At 35.4% G+C, this 19,913-nt stretch overlaps 1 protein-coding gene and 1 long non-coding RNA gene across 5 annotated transcripts in view; one reads left to right on the forward strand and one right to left on the reverse strand.

Annotated features, from left to right (window-relative positions):
- LOC149074679 (uncharacterized) overlaps positions 1-19,913 on the forward strand; it is a 459,047-nt gene that overhangs the window by 373,064 nt on the left and 66,070 nt on the right. For 2 of the 4 annotated variants that reach the window (XM_089247147.1, XM_089247150.1), the window contains 4 exons: positions 7,454-7,585; positions 8,325-8,540; positions 12,272-12,319; positions 14,581-14,691. In XM_089247147.1, coding sequence (XP_089103273.1) covers positions 7,454-7,585; positions 8,325-8,540; positions 12,272-12,319; positions 14,581-14,691 — 507 coding nt within the window. The remainder of the gene's footprint in view (positions 1-7,453; positions 7,586-8,324; positions 8,541-12,271; positions 12,320-14,580; positions 14,692-19,913) is intronic. The other 2 variants (XM_089247149.1, XM_089247151.1) reach the window with 1 other exon arrangement.
- LOC149074682 (uncharacterized) lies at positions 1,561-7,288 on the reverse strand. Its single transcript, XR_016194515.1, has 3 exons — positions 6,852-7,288; positions 3,367-3,469; positions 1,561-1,725 (listed from the first exon to the last, which is right to left on the reverse strand). It is a non-coding gene; the product is annotated as an uncharacterized LOC149074682 (long non-coding RNA).

Here is a 19,913-nt window from a genome sequence, read left to right on the forward strand (position 1 = left end):
TACTCAGATATTGTATAATCAATATCTGCGGCTTCAGACTTCTTTTAAAAATTAATCTGATAATTTCCTTAAAAAATGTTTATGGCATAACTACAATTCTCACGTAGCACACTAGTTGAAAAACTCTGATGCATAAGTTCTAGTTACATTCAGAATTCAGTTTCTATACTACTATACGAAACACATGTGTTCTGAACGTAAAAAACAGAACTTACTGCTACAAAAAGTAAGTGTAACAATAGTGAGCCAGTTCAAAATATTTAATGTTATTTTTAATATTTGAAATAATTATTTGTATAATAATTTATTATAATTCAAACTCATCTGTTATTGTTATTAGATCAAATTTTGACTGCTAAGAATTATATAAATAAAATATTTACAGTCCATATAGCAGTAAATGGCCACCCAGATATTGAATGAAAACAATGAAATATATGCAATAGGCTTGACAAAATTGTAAAAAGAAACATCACTGAAAAATATTATAAGTGGAATAGGTCTCTGGTATAATTTAAAATGAAAATTTGACTTTCTTGTATTCTTTCACAGGTGATATTTTTTATCCACAGAAAAACAAGGTGCTGCTCTTTCGATTTCAACTGTGGGAAATAATGCAATAATATCTGGACGTATTATGTAGACACATAATTTTGTACATGAACAAAACGCCTATTATTTCCTGTCAAACTCAAAAACCTTGAGCAATTATTTTTCTTTTATTTCTTGAAACAGGCATATAGTTATATGTATTTTTGAGAGAGCTTTTATTTTTTTAATTTTTATTATTTATTTTATTTTGAGTTTTATTTTTTTATTTATTCTTTTCTTTTCCAATTCCTGCTTTTTCTGTTTTCTCTAAGCTTCATTTTTTTTATATTTAAGCATTCGAGAAGTTGCTTCTGCAGGAATTTAGTCTCATTATTTTTTTTTTGTCTTAATATCTGTATGTAGATAGAAAAGAATTCTCTTAAAAGATATAGTATGTTTGAAAGCAAAATGTATTTAAGATTGTTCACAGAGGAGGGTATCACTTCAGCAAGATTGGTAGGCCTGATTACAATGTCACGTCATACAATTTGAATAATGTGAAAATGATTGACCCTAGAGTAGGCCGCCACCCTTTCAACTTCAAGTGCAATTTGTTTAACGTCTTTAAAGCACAATCAATTTTGTATTTAGAATATGAAATTATTACTCTTAGTGCAAAATGAAATGTCTTGCTTTGACTGATTATTGGCATCCTTTTTCCACCTAGTTTTTTTTTTTCAAAACCAGCTTGGACACCGAACGGCAACTGAAAGAATATAGCTTGGTATATGGTAAAAAAAGCTACAGAGTTTTCTCATAACTTTTGATATATATTTTTTAAAACTTGAAAAAGGAAGCCTATTACTGGCGTACTTACCTCACACTATATACGTACAGGATTCTAGAAATTCAGGCCATTTGAACACACCACCAATAATTTTAAATGTATTTTATATGACCTGTTCAAATAAAACTAGTTCCAGTTTTCTGGGGATTAAATGAAGAGAGCAAAGATAAAGCGAGCACAAATAGAATTATTAGACATGATTTAATATTGCTCCATATACAAGTTCTTAGAGATATTTTCAAATATTGATACATTTTGTTAACACAGCTGCGAACTTTTTATTGCACATGGAACAGGGTGCTTCATGCCAGCAAAAAATTTCAGCAATCTTATGTTTCAGACAAAACCTATAAAACATTGAAAATACATTTCTTTTAATTTATTGAATATTGAGAATATTTTTATAGTAGCCTACATTAGAGAAATATATTTTATGAGTATAATTTGCAGGTGCAACTTTTCACTGGCTCAAGGCCCCCCCCCCTAACAATATTTCATGAAATCATGATAATTTTAAATAGGTATATATTGAAATGTTGAGCTGGTGTCCCACCAATATCTTTGATAACTTTATGGTGTGAAAAAATCATATTCTCTAACATCAAAATAATCTCTCAGACCAATCACACGAATACCACAAAAAATAATAGCTACTGATACATTTGCACTGGATGTTGGAAATGTTTTGCATCAGCGGGTGTTCATCTTGAGCTTCACGTTAAAAAAAATCTGATTTCTGGATTGATTTGGACTTTCTAAACAGTGACTGAAATTTACTGGATGACTCTTAGCCGAACAAATTCAGTTTTATAGAATGGAAATAAGACAAAATGTAGTAAAAAAATTAAAAACTATGTGTGTGAGCATATACAAGAATATACTCAGATCTTGCTTTAAATCTTGATCTTTTGTAGAGGTCAAGATTTAAAGCAATGTTTTGCTCATTTGATAAACTAATTTTCAGGTTGTATGAATTGTCTATATTAAAAATATTGATAATTAATTTTCACTCTAAATTGTTCAAAACATGGTTTTTGAAATGAAAATTAATGCAGAAGCTCCACTAATTTTTGCTCAAGTCTCCACAATCACATTTTCAAAAACCTAAGCACAGTTGCAGCAGGAAAAACTGTAATTTAAAAAAAAAAAACACATTTATACTGTACTTATGAATATTCTTTACATTGTATCCTGAAATTTGATTTTACTCCTTATTTTATTGCAAGTTATACAAATAGTCTGCAATTGTACACATAAACTACAAACAAATGCACCACTTTGAAACCATTTTGTGTACAATTCAAATTATTTTTATTTCTTTTAGTTGTGTATGGAGACCTATGCTTGGACTTTTCATGTGAAGGTTTTATGAACTGTAAAAACAGATTATTTCAACGTAGCAAGGCCATATATATGATATGAGGGATATTCCAACTCAGCAATATTTCCTTCATGACAACCCTGTATAGCAATCAGCTGCACAATCACACTCCGAGAATAATCGTTCAATGCATTAACTTCATATATACTGTACATCTTAAATTATATTACAAATTATACAAAATTACCATCATTATTGTAGGAATTGTCTATACTAAAAATATTTGATAATTAATTTTCACTAACTTTTTCAAGGTTGTATTATACAAGTTTACCATTTTAACCACATTTGCCCCCATGGCAGTTGAACAAGGGCGTAGCGAGGGGGGGGGGACTTGGGGGTCTGGCCTCCCCCCTGCCCCCTGAAATGTGAGAAAATGACCGAAAAAAGGGAAAAAGATGGCCAAATCCATTGTTCTGTCACTTTGGTCCCCCCCCCCCCGAACGAAATTTCTGGCTACGCCCCTGCAGTTGAACATCAGTTTCCAACAGATTAGAACGCATGTTGATTCCTTTTTTTCTGATACAACTTTTATTTAAAATAATAAAATATCATAAAAGGTAAAATTCCAATTTAATGGTATTTAAAGAAAAAGAAAAATACTTACCGTTGCACATGATTTATTGGTGGAATAGTGCGAGACGACAGCATGGTATCATTATATAGGGAATTATCATTGTATCGCAGTTTCATTGTGTCATGTTTAACTCCTAGAAAAATTCCAAATAGGTACATGTGGCATAAAAATTTCAAAGTATACATTTGCTTATTAATATTTCACGAACATACTTTGAACAATTTTAATCATAGCCCCTTGCATATAGAGTGGAAAGGGGAGCTGAAAAAGAATGTAATCACTGTTCACTTACATTAGAAATATACTACACAGAACCACATAAAAAATCCTGCTCTGAGCGATTATGGGTCCAGATTAGTATATCAGAGGCCCCATGATCTATATATAAGTTAATGGGCTAATAAATATTTTCAACATCACCAAGTAGGCATGCCCCCCTCTTTACATCTTGAAGATGGCCCCCAGACAGGAATCTGGTAAGGTACCCCCAAATGGCGTATTCACAAAGAGGCTAAGTGAACTATAGCTCAAGGCGAAAATTTCAAAGGGGCTGCAAATTTAAGGAATGACTGGTCAAGTAGTCAACTGGTCATGTCATTCAACCTTCCCACTCTACCAAGAGATCATGGAACTAAGTCACTATGCAGCAAAAAGAATGTGCAAGTACATGAGTAACAGTGTGTGCAAGCATAGGAGTAACAAAAAGTGATTTAGAGGGTGTGAGTATGGGAGTGACCTGGAGAGAGCAAGAAATCGGGTGAGTGTGTGACAAAATGATCAGGGTTGTAGTGATTTAAATCAGCAGTTTAAATCATGATTTAAATCAATTTTTTTCGGATGTGAAAAATTATCTGTTGTAATTGAATAAAATTATTTATGCAGCTCTAAAGTGATTTAAATTGTTATTAGATTATTTCAAATATCAATTAATTTAAATATATTTTCAAATATTTTATATTATAATGTATATTATAAGTTGACTTAGAAAATCAAAAATTGCATGGCGATGAATGGATGGATAATGAATAAATTCTGTGTGTTATCAAATAGTGTGGTAAAGCCATCTATGTTGATACTATTGACACATCTGACTTATCACATGCTGGAAATTATTTAGCAAATGTGGTTTTTAGTTCAGTGAAGTCAACAGAAGAAAACTTCATATGTAACATATCAAATTTTGTTACTGCAAATATGGTTTCATCCAGAAAGACCCTGGATGAAAAGCTTGGCTTTTCGGGACTTACATATTGCTACAGTGCCCACATTTTAAACTTGTTAGTCGAAGATTTGGTTAAAACTGATGTAACAAAGCATGTTACAAGTATATTTAGATACTTCCGCAATCATCTCTCAAAAGCATGGTATCATGTGTAAGGTGGAAGTGCATTGGTCTTCCTGCAGAGGTATGATGGAATACAATACTTATTGTGATTCTCTTGAATCTTATGTTAAAAATTCGTCAGTTGTTACCAAAGTTTGTGAAGACCACAGATCTCAGATAGTAACATCTCTAGTGAAAAAGAAATGTCAAGGACATAATTGCAATTCTGAAACCAATAGCCAATTAATTAACGATTTTGTACAAAGGAACACACACACAACTGCTCCATAGCTGAATGTGTATTGGCATGGAAAAAGCTGCAATTGAAGATAAAAGAAGCATCAACATCAAACAATACAAAGGTTTTGTCATCAGAATATAAAAATATATATGAAAAATAATTAACAGATGCACACTTTTATGCATTTATTATAAGCTCGTCAGTGTTAACTTCTAATAGGGAATTAATGTCACAAAAGAAGAGAGAAATAAGGATCTTGAATTTATCGAACAAAAATGTGGCTCTGGCTTCTTTGCAATTACATTAGTTTTTGGGAAAGTTGGAACCATTTCATGATAAAAAAGATTTTTTAACCCCAAGGTTGTTGATACAATGTCTGATTTTGAGTGATGGAATAGTTTTTATAATGTTTTGGGTAAAGATACAATTACAGAGAGCGATATGTGATTTGTAAACATGCTAACTACAGCCAAATCATTGGCTGGGGGTCAGGTTTGTTAGTGTGTATAAGCATGGGATTGGCTTAAAGAGCAATGAACTAGGCTGTGAGGCAAAAAAAAAGAACAACATAGAGTGTGCAAGCATGAGAGTGACCTAGAGAGTAAGGAATGTGGCCAGAGACAAAAGGAGTTACATTGTTATTGATGAAATATTTTAACACTGTATAGAATAGTGTGCCAAGACCAAAGAGCGATATTTTTATATAGCCAATTATCACATTGTGTTGCAGTTTCAGTCAAGTTTAACTCATAGCATGTAAAATTTCAAATAAGTATATACTATAGATTTCAAATAAATTTCCATGTTCATATTTGATTCGTACATACTTTAAACAATTTTAAGCATGCCCCCTTGCATTCAGGGAAAAGGGGGGCATGATGATTGAATTCTGTCATGACAAAATTCAATAACTTTAATTTCTACATAAAAATATAATTCATATAAAATATACATAATATTATACAAAAGTTTACTTCAGAGAACATAAAAACCCCTGCCCTGATAGCCCACGGGTGAGGCTTAGGATACAAAATGGCGAAAAATCGGGCCTGTAAATAGGCTGGGGCATCGAGCCAAATGGAGCCTCACAAAAAATATGTTTACTTATTTTGCAACCTTTTAACAGGGACCCCAAGACGGAACGCTACGACCTTGCCCAGCCCATGATCATTCAGTTTGACATGAAAATTATTGACAAGAAAAAAATATTGAGGGGGCTGAAAATCCCTAATCGTCCCGTAGGCAGGAGGAATGGTGTGTGGTATTGTGTATATTCGTGAATATGGGTTGGGGGCTCAGCACAAAATTTATAGGGAGCGCTCAACATGGCTCATCACAAGGGTGGGGCTGACAGGCCCCCCCCCCCCCGGGGAAAATACCATCATTTTTGATTTTTCCATGTTATGAATACAGAAGGGCCCCAGATCTTAGTCTAAGCGCCCTACCCCTGGATGTGGGCCAAGGGCGTAGCAGGGGGGGAGGGAACTGGGGGGGTCTGGTTCCCCCCCCCCCGAAATGTGAGAAAATTATCGAATATAAGGGAAAAAGATGGCCAAATCTATTATTCTATCACTTTGGTTCCCTCCCCCCGAACGAAATTTATGGCTACGCCCCTGATGTGGGCCATAGGAGCTCAAATAGCCTCAGCTCCAAGGTTACGGCACGTACGGCTCAAGAGAGAGTGCCGTGACAACCCTTATTTATTTTTTTACACTGTAAATTCACTGCAGGCGGCCCATGTTAATCTGATCTCAAAGCGGCATTAAGAGCAAGCTCTAAGCAACTTTCACGCGGCTTTGATCTGATCTAAGGGCCCGCCAAAGATCACAGCCTAGCAGCAGGGAACGGATTCATCAAAAACAACGGTAAAAAAAAAAATAAACATTGACAATATCTAATACTTGGAAAATTTATCATACAGTTCGATAGCAACAGTGAAATAATGCTTACCTTTTCTCTAAACGCTGTCTTCGGCGTCAACTGTTTCGTTAATAAACAATAAAATCGCCGGCCTTCGCAGCTTGTAACTAACGCCGTGCTTTCAAAATGGCCGGCTTTGTTGATGCTTACTGACAGGGGAGAAACGCGTAGTGTCCTATACTGTTCTTTGTCGTTGTCGGTCGTTATAAATGGCAAGTGCGACGTTATGATGGGCGAAAAATTTAGATTATTTCATAAGAAACAAATTATCGTTTAAGATATTCTCCTTCGAAACGAAATGCTGTAAAAGTGAGAGTAAAACTATTTTAGAGAAAAAAATGAAGGTATTTTGGCGTTTACCGACTGAATACATTTTTACTATACCGTTCGGTATCGGACACGTAGAAATTTCCGACCTCTTTCGACGCTCGGTATCCACTCGACGAACCGACGTCGATCCGACGCATGCCGATACCGTTGTGCTACTGGGGAAGAGTTGCCAAAACATTTTGTAGACTGTAATGTAATAAAACCTTGATGTGCTTAGGGAATGCATTTTTAATATGCATATTTTTATTTTAATTAAGATATTTTCCATTTGCTCATTTTTATTTTTTGTTTTGTATTTTTAGAATTTGAGTCTTAATGCTGGCAGTGCTGAGACAAGAGATCTTATAACCAAGCTTCAGACTCATGTGGACATCGTTCATTTGGCCACATCTAAAGTGTCTGCTAGATCAGAGACATATGGTGCAGTGAAGCAGGTGTGATTTTTATCTGCTTATTACGAATAGAAAGGCCACAACACGCAAAATGCCCAACTAGCTATCTGAAAAAAAGATGCTTAAAGACTATGGATGTCAAATGGATCTAAACTGTATCACAAATACAGCAACCTAATAAAAAATCTAATTATGATGAAATATAATACATTGCCCCCCCCCCACATTACATTTAGGCCGGGATTACACTATAAGTTTCATAAAACTTGAAAAATTCAACCAATAAGGTTATCTGCTACATTCGAGTGAATGCAACTGATGCCCTTATTGGTTGCGTTTTTCAAGTTTTATAAATGAAACTTTTATAGTGCAATCCTGGCCTTAGATACAGAATTTATTCTTTGGTAATAACTCAAATTAATATTTCACCAACTAGGCCATTTCAAGTCTGGTCGAAAAAGAAAGAAGGGATGTATTTTGCTGCTTCCCATTTCTGTTACGGGCTGTAATTTCTTATATGTAATTTATGTATATTTCTCAGCACTATGTATATTTTGCTCATAGATGCATGTACAGAACAGACCAAACACGACCAGGTTGTCGCTTATGTGAATTTAGCTCATTGCACACAGGGTAAAGGGGAAAAAAATTACCCCAGAGGTGCATGTACAGACATACATAGTTATTTCAACCTGTTTCTTATTTGTTTTTATATAATTGTTCTATTGCCCTGCCATTAGAAATAAAAAAGGCTGTTTTGGCATGATTTTGTAAAATACAGGAAGAAAGATTGAGCGGAGCTTTTGAAGTTATGATGCTGCATGTCGAAAACTTGAAAAGGCTTTTTGACAAAGAACACAAGGAACTAGAAGAAACGAAACAGCTACTCAGTGGTACTCAAGCATCGAAACGAGAGACTGGTCGTTTGGATGGGTCAGTGGAAGAACATAGAAGATCTCTGAAAACATTTGGTCTTGCGATAGGTTCAATCAAATCTGTGAGCAAGGTTTTTTTTATTTTTTTATGTGCATCATTTTCAAAATTTGTTGCATTTCATTGGAAATCACTCACACTCTTTGTGTGTACTGTACTGTTCACTAAAAAACATTTGGTTTCTTTCATGCATCTGCTTCTTTAACCCCATTCAACTGCTCCTTTGTCTATGAACAATCGGCATAGTAGTCATAGCTTTGTTTTAAAACATTGACCTATGAATATCTTCTGCAGTTCTCTTTGCTTTTTTACTGCTTTTTGCTAACTGACGGGTTTCTTTCTTCATCCTTCATAAAAGTATCTTGAAGTTGGTGAGCACTTGATGCCATTTTGTGTTGGCCGTACATCCATAATTTCCATAATGGGACACATTTTTGAAAAAATATATGTATATATTGTTCATGAACAATGAAAGGATGTTACATTTATTTCTAGGGACTTGAATATGATTTTGTCTTTAAGCTCACCTTTCAGAAGATTTTTGGTTGCTAATACCATAGTTGTTCTCAAAATGACTTTCAAAATACAATCGGGTAATTTTAAATTGCAGCATCATGAAGATAGAAATTGAAGAAAATAAAACTTAGAGGAAATAAAATTTAGGTTTCTGACATGCAAATTATTAGAATTTGGGAGTGATAGTAAACTGAAGAGCCAAAAAAACTGGTAAAGGCATGCGTACGCAAATAAAGAGATATGGAACCAATCAGAGTACGGCGCTGCGGTCGGCAACGCCTATATAACACAACAAGTGTCTGGCATAGTTGTTAGATCGGTTACTGCTGCTACAATGGCAGGTTATCGAGATTTAAGTGAGTTTGAACGTGGTGTTATAGTCGGCGCACGAGAGATGGGACATAGCATCTCCGAGGTAGCGATGAAATTCGGACTTTCACGTACGACCATTTCACGAGTGTACCGTGAATATCGGGAATCCGGTAAAAAATTAAATCTACGACATCGCTGCGAGCGGAAAAAGATCATGCAAAAACGGGACCAACGACGACTGACGAGAATCATTGAACGTGACAGACGTGCAACCCTTCCGCAAATTGCTGCAGATTTCAATGCTGGGCCATCAACAAGTGTCAGCGTGCGAACCATCCAACGATATAGCCCATCATCGATATTGGCTTTCGGAGCCGAAGGCCCACTCGTGTACCCTTGATGACTGCACGACACAAAGCTTTAAGCCTCGCCTGGGCCCGACAACACCGACATTGGACCGTTGAGGACTGGAAACACGTTTCCTGGTCTGACGAGTCTCGGTTCCAATTGCTTCGAGCTGATGGACGTGTACGGAGACAACCTCATGAGTCCATGGACCCTACATGTCAACAGGGGACTGTTCAAGCTGGTGGAGGCTCTGTGATGGTATGGGGCGTGTGCAGTTGGCGTGATATGGGACCCCTGATACGTCTAGATACGACTCTGACGGGTACGTAAGCATCCTGTCTGATCACCTGCACCCATTCATGTCCATTGTGCATTCCGACGGACTTGGACAATTTCAGCAGGACAATACGACACCCCACACGCCCAGAATTGCTACAAAGTGGCTCCAGGAACACTCTTCTGACTTTAGACATTTCCGCTGGCCACCAAAATCCCCAGACATGAACATTATTGAACATATCTGGGATGCCTTGCAACGTGCTGTTCAGAAGAGATCTCCACCCCCTCTTACTCCTACGGATTTATGGACAACCCTGCAGGATTCATGGTGTCAATTACCTTCAGCACTACTTCAGACATTAGTCGAGTCCATGCCACGTCGTGTTGCGGTACTTCTGCGGGCTCCCTACATGATATTAGGCAGGTTAACCAGTTTTTTTGGCTCTTCAGTGTATGTGTCTGGGCTCAGCAATGCACAAGTATGGAACTGTTCATCAGCTTGATAAATGTGTTTTTGTCTGTTACACCTCATATAAAAAATTCAGAGTTTGAATGGGGTGAATTATTAATAACATGAAAAATTTCGGTTTTTAGTTTTATCAATAAAGACTATTTGAATTTGCATTCTTGATTTACATCATGAATAAATATGCACAGCGTGTTTTACTCATCTCTTAATCTCATTTGAAGTGACGGAGTTTTCATTTGTCTCTTTGTCTTCCTCAGACAAGATCCTGTGCATAAGCTTTCACTATTGTGCGCAATGGAGATCCATCAGTTTGTATGTGGATATGACCATGTCAGGCTCATGAAATCCCGGTCCTATGGTTTTCCTCAATGACATAATCTCTTCAGAAATGGTGGCGCTTGTTCATGAGCTACCCCTGAAGTCACGTTCAATAATGCAATCGGCCCACAGTTTTCTCCAAGAAGAATTAAAAAATTATTCAAGTGCACATACGTGTTGTTACAATGCTACATCTAGTTTCGTATTGTAAACAGTCACTTTCGTGTACTGGTGTTAATTTTTCGAGTTAGGCACGCTGACTGAAGACTAGGGAGAATATTAACCACAATTTCACGGCACATGTGTGGACGAAAACGTAAAACCATCAGTTCAGTTGTGATAACATGAAAATAAACGAAGCTCAAATTTTTTGCTCGTAATGCGAATCATGACTTGTTAATCGAATCTAAATTTGTTCAAAATTTTTGTTCAATATGCAAATTGCTTGTTGACTGAACCACTTGTTAATCAAAGTTTCACTGTATTCCATAATGTTTTCAGGTTTATAATTGAAAGAATTATTCAGCTTGAGGATTAATTATACCCTGACCTTGTCAGGTGTGTAGAACTAATTAGTTTGCGAGTACTGTATGAGAAATACGTGATAGGAACAAAATTACAGATTTTCCTCATAGAAGTAAATATCCGGTAAACAGCATATTACTATCCCTTTCATACCCGAGCATTCATTTTTTCGAACTTTTAATATGCTCTTACATTTTTGCTGCACAAAAAATACATTAGAAACATAAATGTAAACAAATCTTTTTTTTTTTTAATTTTGAATTTTTTTGTGAGAAATAATTCACTTTGTTCACATTTTATCAGCCAAGATTATGCAGGGTATATTTATATTCACATGCAAATTTTTTCCAGAATTTTATTGATAAATTTTATGTATTAAATCCCACTCTTCATGGAGGCACTTTTTCCTGGACGCCATCTTAAAGTTCAGCTTAAAATGTTTCTCTCTGATTAAAGCCTCCAAAAAGTGTAGTTATATTTCTAACTCAAAACTTACACGATACTGTAAGTCAGGGCTCAATTCCCTGAGATTAAGAAAAAATTTCTGTAGTGAGAAAAGCAACCTCCATATTTGTGCATGGTCTGAATGGGCTATATTGATACTATTCTGAAACCTTACTTTCATGTTCTATGTAATTTCAAATTATGTATGTGCATGTCAGGTAATGGTGGTGGTCTGAACTGCTTAATAGAGTAATTTCTTTTTGTTTCCCATTCCATAGAATAAAAAGTTACTTCTATCTAATATGTAATTATTCTGATATTTTGTAACTTGTTTGAAATTTTTTAATTTCAGTTCATTTAAATACTCGCAATTTATTTCAAAATCTTCATTCTTTAAATTTATTTATTGTGTGTATTTCTTGATTTTCTGTTTGTTTTGAAGGAAACTGTCCCTTGCTACGTCTCAACGTGTTTCCTTAACATACTAAAAACACATTGAATACCGAGCATGATTTTATTTAATTAACAATATGCAAAGTGCTAATTTCTTTAATATTGCCTTTTGCTTGATATTTCTTCTTCAGGTTTTTAATACGACAGCTTTATTTTCCGTTTTGAAGCTCTTGAAGAAGGTATTTTATTTTTTTAACACTCTTCAAGTACAGGGTGGGCAAAAAGTCTGTAGAAACTTCAAAAATGCATAAAAACCGAAAAAAATAACCGAAATAGAAAACGGTTTGCAGGGTTAGCATCGCTAGGTCACTGGAATTGTTTTAAGACACTAAAAAAACAACCGATAGAGGTGGCGCTGACGTACACAAGTCAAAGAAAAGATACACAAATAACAAACAGAATGCCTCCAAATCGTTTATTACAGCAATATGTGTTCCACATGACCGCCACCACAGAGGATAACACATTGCAGGTAAGTCATAAATCCAGCAATGGCAGAGTGTAGCAGGTCCACGTACACGGCTTACAACGGTGAACTGATTGTGGATTAGGATCGCAAGTTCTTATAACTGTCTCATTTGCATATTTCCACCGAAGTCGCTCGTACCAGTGCCACCTATCGGCTGTTTTTGTTATTTTTTTAGGTCTTAAAAAAATTTCTGTGACCTAGCGATGCTAACCCTGCAAACCGTTTTTTATTTTGGTTATTTTTCTAGTTTTTATTCATTTTTAGTTTCTACAGATTTTTTACCCACCCTGTATATAGAATGTACGTTATTTAACAAAACTCATTCAATTGATATGAGAAATCTTCATGTATAACAGAATGGCTTGCATGATTAGATGTAAACTGTATTTTAGTACAGTATTATTTTCATGGATAAACATTGAATTGTTTCTGTTCAAAAAAAATGAGATAATATATAACTTTTTTATTTTTTTTATCAGTGTTTTGACTTTCCATGAATTTTCTGACCAGCCGTATATGAGGTGTCCCATAAATTAGTAAATAATTTAAAAATTCAGATGAGTTGAAGAAATTAGTTTATTTGAATGTGATTTGCCAAACAAGTTAATCAAAGGATTTTTTTGTGCAGAAAAAATTCTAATGAATTTTTGTCAATTTATATAGTGGCCACTGCAGGAAATCAAATCACTGGAGAAATGCAAATCAGTGTCCCATAAAATGCACGGTTATTGCGATTAACAGTTCATTTTGGAATTTTTTTGTTGCTGGCGGTTACACAGGTTTTCATTGTGATGCTGACATTGGTGGGTAAAACACTATGGTAGAAGTTCATTTGCCTTAAGCCGGGTTTTCCTAGGAGTAGAATTCCTGCGCTGTGTGAAGTGTGAAAATGCTGATTGGTTGAAAACCTTAAATTCAGGTGTTTTGACCAATCATCGTTTTCATGCTCCATGTGCTGTAAAAACCTGCTCCTGGGAAAACCTGGTTCTTGCCACAAAAGTAAAGTTTGTAAAGCTTCAACCTCAGCTAAAACTTCACAAACTTTTCGCACACAAAAGAGATTGAAAAAATGTTCAAGTCTAATATAGAGGGGATGAGAGATATATTTCACTAATGTCCAATATATATTTCCAATATATTTACTTCCATTTTGGGTCAGGTCCCATGGAGGGCACTTGTGAAAAAAACTTGAACTAAATGTTTTTTATACCAAAAAAATCCCCTTTTGTGAGAATAACTATCACAAACTGCATTCAAATATACTAATTCCTTCAATTTTTATGAATTTTTAAACTTTTTACAAATTTATGGGACACCGTATTTAATGCTGTTGAATAAAAAATAAGTTTCAAGTTATTTTTATGAAATTTGAACATAAATTTAATTTTAGTAAAAAAATTTATTCTATTTTATTCTATTTAATTAATCTAACATTATGAGTTCATTCAGGGCTGACTTAACTGCACCATGGAATAGCTTACCCCCGGAGGTAGTAAAGTGTAACACAATTGACACGTTTAAAAAGAAATATGATAAACATGTTGGGGTAAATCGAGAAGCTATCCATACTTAGAATAAAAGAACCATAAGTGTTCTTTATGGGCATTGTATAATATTTTATCATGTGTATATATTGTTTATAATTTTTGTTAATTGGGTTGCTGTATTTTTGAAATATATGACATCCATATTTTTATGGGCATCTTTTTCTCAGCCACCTCGTTGGGCATTTTGCCTGTTGTGGCGTTGTATTTGTATTTATGGGCCCTTTACTTTACTTGAAGTATCTTTCTACCAATTTATATAATCACTAGATCCTGCATTTGAGGCCCTGGCTGGCCATGCTCCAGTTTGCCCAAGCGTTAAGCTGGCCCTGAGTGTAATCATACCTCAAGAGTCTGAGTTTGTGTTTATAAAATTATATTGATATAGAAGAGGAACGCCTTTATAAAATGATCATTCTCTCATTAGGTTGTTAGAAGAAGAGCTAGTGTTGCAGAGTTTAGTCATATTTCATCTCAGATCGCTCCTAAGACAAAGTCCTTCATAATGTCTCACAATTTATCCTCTGGAGTTGAAGTGGTAAACTTGATGGTTTTAAAATTTTTTACTCATTAAAAATGTTTTCATTTGTTTGGTTTTTTTTCTCATAAGGACGGATGAGAAATATCCAAATCTACTTTCAAACCATTTTTCTTTATCCAAAAATGTTAGTATTAGATGAATGCAGTTACTGCCACCAATACCTTACAAAAATCATGACAAGCTTCATTCATTCAATATTCATTAAAACATTTTTTCAAATAATCAAAAATGATTTGCATTTTCATGCTGCAGCTAAGGAGACCAGTCTTCAAAATTTCTGAAAGTTGAGGTAAGTTTTGAAATTATTTCGAGGTTTTTTTAATAGCATCGTTTTTTACGAGTATGTATATATTCTTAATCAATCAAAGATTTTTATGGTATCTTTATTTTGACAAAAATGACTTCAAAATCAGTGATTTTAACAAAATAAATTGAGAAGAAAACATTTGTGATGCTGCCAGATCTGATATGTAACCGAAATATTTGCAATTGGTGAAAATTTTTGTGAGGAAAACAACACATTCTCTAGAAAAGAAATTTTAGACCTTCCTTTTGCTTTGCTTAAGATTTTATAAGATAAAAATATTTTTTTATTTGTATTTACGATATTACATTTTTTATATAAATTAATTTGCTATTCATCCATTAATATGCCTTTTGCAAAAATATTTGTGTACTGGAAACAGCATCTGTTTTGGCCCTGGACCCCCCCCCCCCCGCAATTTGGCTCAAAATGATAAAATAATAAAAATACTCTAATTACTATAGAAAGAAACTTTTAGAACTATTTTTTGTATTTTTTACGAAGTAGCGGTACCAAATAAGGTAACTGAGTGCATCGGGTAGTTCATGAATGCCCGACTAGACAGTGGTGGGGTTTTCAATGCTGTGATTGTACATGGTTTTTTCATCTCAAACTTTTAATTGTAGGGAGTTGTAATCCAGCTTTTTCAAGTTGGGTAGGTGCCTAATTAGAAGCATAACTTTGAAGCTTGTAACTGTAGTATGATTAATACTAGAAGGACCACGGCAGTCATTATGATCGTTTTCAATTTTTAGCTCTGTTTTCACAGTGAACCAGATTGATCAAATTGCTGAAATTTCGCAATTTTTCCTAAAAATACTGAAAAGTTATACTTTCAACTGTCATCAATGTGAAAAAAAAATTGGGCAAGATAGTTTTGACAAAACGTAGAAGGACCATGACCAGTCAGTTTGACTGGTAACGCTATAGGCACTTTCATTGTATGCAGGGCCGGTCTTAGACCAAGTGGCGCCCGGTGCAAAACCTACTGTCGGCGCCCCCCTCCCCCCTCCAGTTACAGGAACGAAGTTGGTCAAGCCCTCTTCTTATACAAGGATTCCTGTAATTAACATTTTAGCAACCATCAAAAGTAAGTGGTAATTAATTAGGAGATTTAGTAACATTGAAAATATACTAATCTAGTATTAACAAATATATATAAATATTTAAAAAAATGACGCATTTACGCAAAATATACACAATAATTAATCACAAAGGCTGTAATTACTTTTTTTAATTCTGATTCCCCAGAATAGATTGTGCTTAGTTTAGGAAAAGTTAAAACTAGATAAACCTACTAAACAGACAAACTCGCTGCCTGCCAGTCCTGTGGTTAGGGAGCTAGCTTCTGACTGTGCAGGTCTGGGTTTGAATCCCGGGTCTGGCATGGATGTCTACTAACACTAACAAATTCCCTGGACAGATCGTAACGATCTCTTGGGAATACGTGCTGATCACATTATTAAAAAAAAAAAAAACTACATAAATGGAATACAAAAATATAACTGCATAGTCTATCATCTGTCATCGTCGAACGCAGATAGGTCTTTATGAGTTTCAGTTTAGAAAAACTCCTTTCGGCACTTGCCACGGTCACCGGAATGGTCAATAAAATCCACCCACACATTGGGAAAGCAATCCTGAAGATTGGATTCCTTGATGAAGTGGAGAACTTGGATAGGCGAACCCGGACAAATAAAATGTTTCAATTCTTTGAGTTCGTGATCCAACTCTGTTTCACTAATGTCATCATTGTCCCCTTGCAAAGCTAAATGAAGGGCTATACAACGGGAAGTTAAATTTTCATTTGTCAGAGAGACTATGTCACAAAGGCATAATGTTCTTTCAATAGCATGAAGCGATCTTGTAAGGATACAAAAGTTTTATCTAATGTGGGGTAAAAGAATTCATGCTTAAATTTATCTTCTGGAGTTTTCAATGCTCCCTGGTCTGGTGATTCATAATCGAACAACTTTTTCTTCCTAACTGGTACGTCTTCAAAGAATTTTGCTTCTATTTCTAAATATTCTGCTATCTCGTCAGCCTTTTTTCTTGCTTCAGCATATCCGTCTTCTCTGTAAGACGAAATGCTAGTTAATGTTCCTTCAATCAAGGTATTGACTACAGCTAAGTTGATGTTTTTTGATTGCAAAGTTTTGCTTATGCCGTGTATTTTAAACAGTATATCATACCATACGCAAAGCGAAACTAAAAATTGGAAATCCGAAAGTTGTTCGGCTATACAGCAGGCTTCGTGCCGCATAGCCGGATCAGATATTTCCGATATCTTCATCAGCACCTGATATACCTCTTTCGTCTGAAATCTGACAGCTTTGACGCTGTCATTGCGACTCTCCCATCGTGTTTCACTCAGAGGTTTAACAGTGAGTGTTTTACATGTTTCTGAAGAACACCACCGATGCACAGAAGCTGAAAAAACTGTATATACTCTCTGGAGGACTCCAAATAAAGTTATTTTACCACACTATTTTATTATGAATTTTATCTGCTTTAAAATGCCTCATTTCACCTCTACGAAGATACTTATATCTGAAATTTATCTTGTTCGAAACGGATTTGCCACTCTCATTCTTTTGTTTCAAATGTGTGAGGCACTACTTTATTTTCTGTTTTCCATGGAAATCGCAATATAAATTTACCGTATATTATATACGGATTTATTTTTTATATACGTTTAAAAATTCATTTCTTATTGAGGACACTATATACCGCTACTTTTGTATATGCCGAATATTTTTCTTAGAAGTTTGAATTGAAGTAAATATTTTTAAAATTAATTTAAAGATTTATCTATGGCGTATAAATAGAAAAATCGACATTTTTGTTTTTTGCAAAAACGATACAAACAACCCCTTCTATACCTCAAGATTAAATTGGTGAATGGAATTTTTTTCCCTGAGGGATATACGCCCTGCTACGAACTTCACGGTACTTTTTCCATTTTCAAACTAGAGAAATTCGCATCTGCGGATTATACGCAAGAAAATACGGTAGTTCAGTTTAATTCTTATTCAAGACTCACATCAAGGGAAGATAAAAAACATAAAAAATGGACTTAACTTTTTTCAGACGTCTGTTAGTTTCCAATAAGGTCTCCGTGAGAGCTTCTGTCATAACTTCTCTGTCATAACTTATCTCTTTATCTTATCTCTTATCTCTGTTACAGAATGTCATAAGCTGTAAAATTTTTCATTGATGTTGATACAAAAACCATCTACAGTGATATCAGGCGATTTTTGGTTTCCGAAGAAAAGTCTTGTAGATATCGAAGGTTCCGCGTTAACTTAACCGTAGAACTCTCTAGTCTGGTCAATTGCATTGGACCATTGTCTCTGGTCTAAGTGTAAAGGTCCAATCATTTTTTTTTCAAAAGATGCTAAAAAAAACTTATAACTCATAAAAAAACTGATATAACAACGATAAAATTGAAAATTTCACTACGATCATTGAGCACCAGATTTTCAAATCCATCGAATTCATGTTGAACAATTAGACCCCTCCTGAAAAAAAGGTGGTTGACGTATTTTTTTTCAAGCAATCCCAAGTCTTGGTCAAGAATTTGAACTGCGTGATTTGTGTTTACCACGACGCTTAAAAAATCATTGGCTGACCACTCCAACAGGACTGTCGCAAAACATCCCCTCGAAAGTGTATTCCCCCCTTTTACGAATTTAAAGTGGCTATAGTAGAGAAATTAGTCTCTTACGATGGGATACTTTTTTTGGCATTTGAACAGCGAACAATAGCCCGACCCCACTTGTAAGTCATAAAAAATAAGACACTGCAATCGTTTTTGATTCCTGCCTTCCAACATTGCTGTATCTAGTAAACCGATAGTTATCAACCTCCCCCTCACGTTTGAAGGGAAAATAACTTTTATTACTGACTTTTGCACAGCCCTCAACATGATGGGTATTGAAAAGGGAGTTCAATCTATGGCCCTTCATACAAAGCTGGGCTGATTGTAACTTTCAACTGTTTTACATCTCCTTCTAATGGCAATAAAAGACCACCCAATCTTCTCCTGAAAATCCTGCATTTCTTTCAGTTATTATCTTTATGGTTTATCTATTACGTGTTTCCTTTTCCTAAAACACGGCCATAAAATCCGCCCCAGTTCCCAATTTTTTTTTTGGTCCTCTGTGCCCTTTGTGAAAAGTATGAAAAAGTTTACCATGGTGCCTCAATTCACAACATAAGCCTACCAGCTTGATTAATTTCAAGGCAATATGCATTACGTGGAGGGAAAGTACACGTTTTAATAAATTGTCACACAATTAAATTAATAAATCTATTTGGTGAGACGTATCGTATACACTCCTCCCAGCTTACTTAAGCGCAGAATAATGACGCGGAGCTTAGTTTTGGAACAAATATCCTATAAAGCGCTATTCTTCGCTTCAAACTTCTTCCTTTGTTTATAAACGGAATTGGGAAGGGGTTATTAATTTGGAATCTGGTTTCCACACACAGCTATTAAAAAAAATTGAAGAGAAGATCGGTGAAACGCACGACGCATGCAACTCCTCCAGAAGCAGTCCGCATCACGCCCGACGTAAAGCGCTGTCGTGAGCCGTATTGCGCTCTGTAGGAAAACAGTCTTACTGCTTTTATTGGTGAGTGGACGGCGTGTCGCGCTGGTTGATTCACGTTGCGCGCGGAACAGGAAACCTGTTCCTTGGAAAACCCGGCTTAACGGGATAGAGCTCGCCTGGTTTTACCGGAGGGGTGGGGGAGAGACGAGCCGATTAGCCTCTAGCTCTAGCTGAACCCAGTTTTTTTTTTTAACCTTCAGAAAATAACTCGGGTGCCTTTATGTATGGGGTCATTCAAGCAGTATCAGCATCGGCGTCAGCATCGGCGGGGATTCCGATCTGCTCTGACTTGATTGTGG

The sequence above is a fragment of the Pholcus phalangioides genome, unplaced genomic scaffold (genome assembly GCF_987345545.1).
Source record: "Pholcus phalangioides strain wild (caught in Gottingen) unplaced genomic scaffold, Ppha-v1.0 ptg000017l_1, whole genome shotgun sequence".
Taxonomy (NCBI): domain Eukaryota; kingdom Metazoa; phylum Arthropoda; class Arachnida; order Araneae; family Pholcidae; genus Pholcus; species Pholcus phalangioides.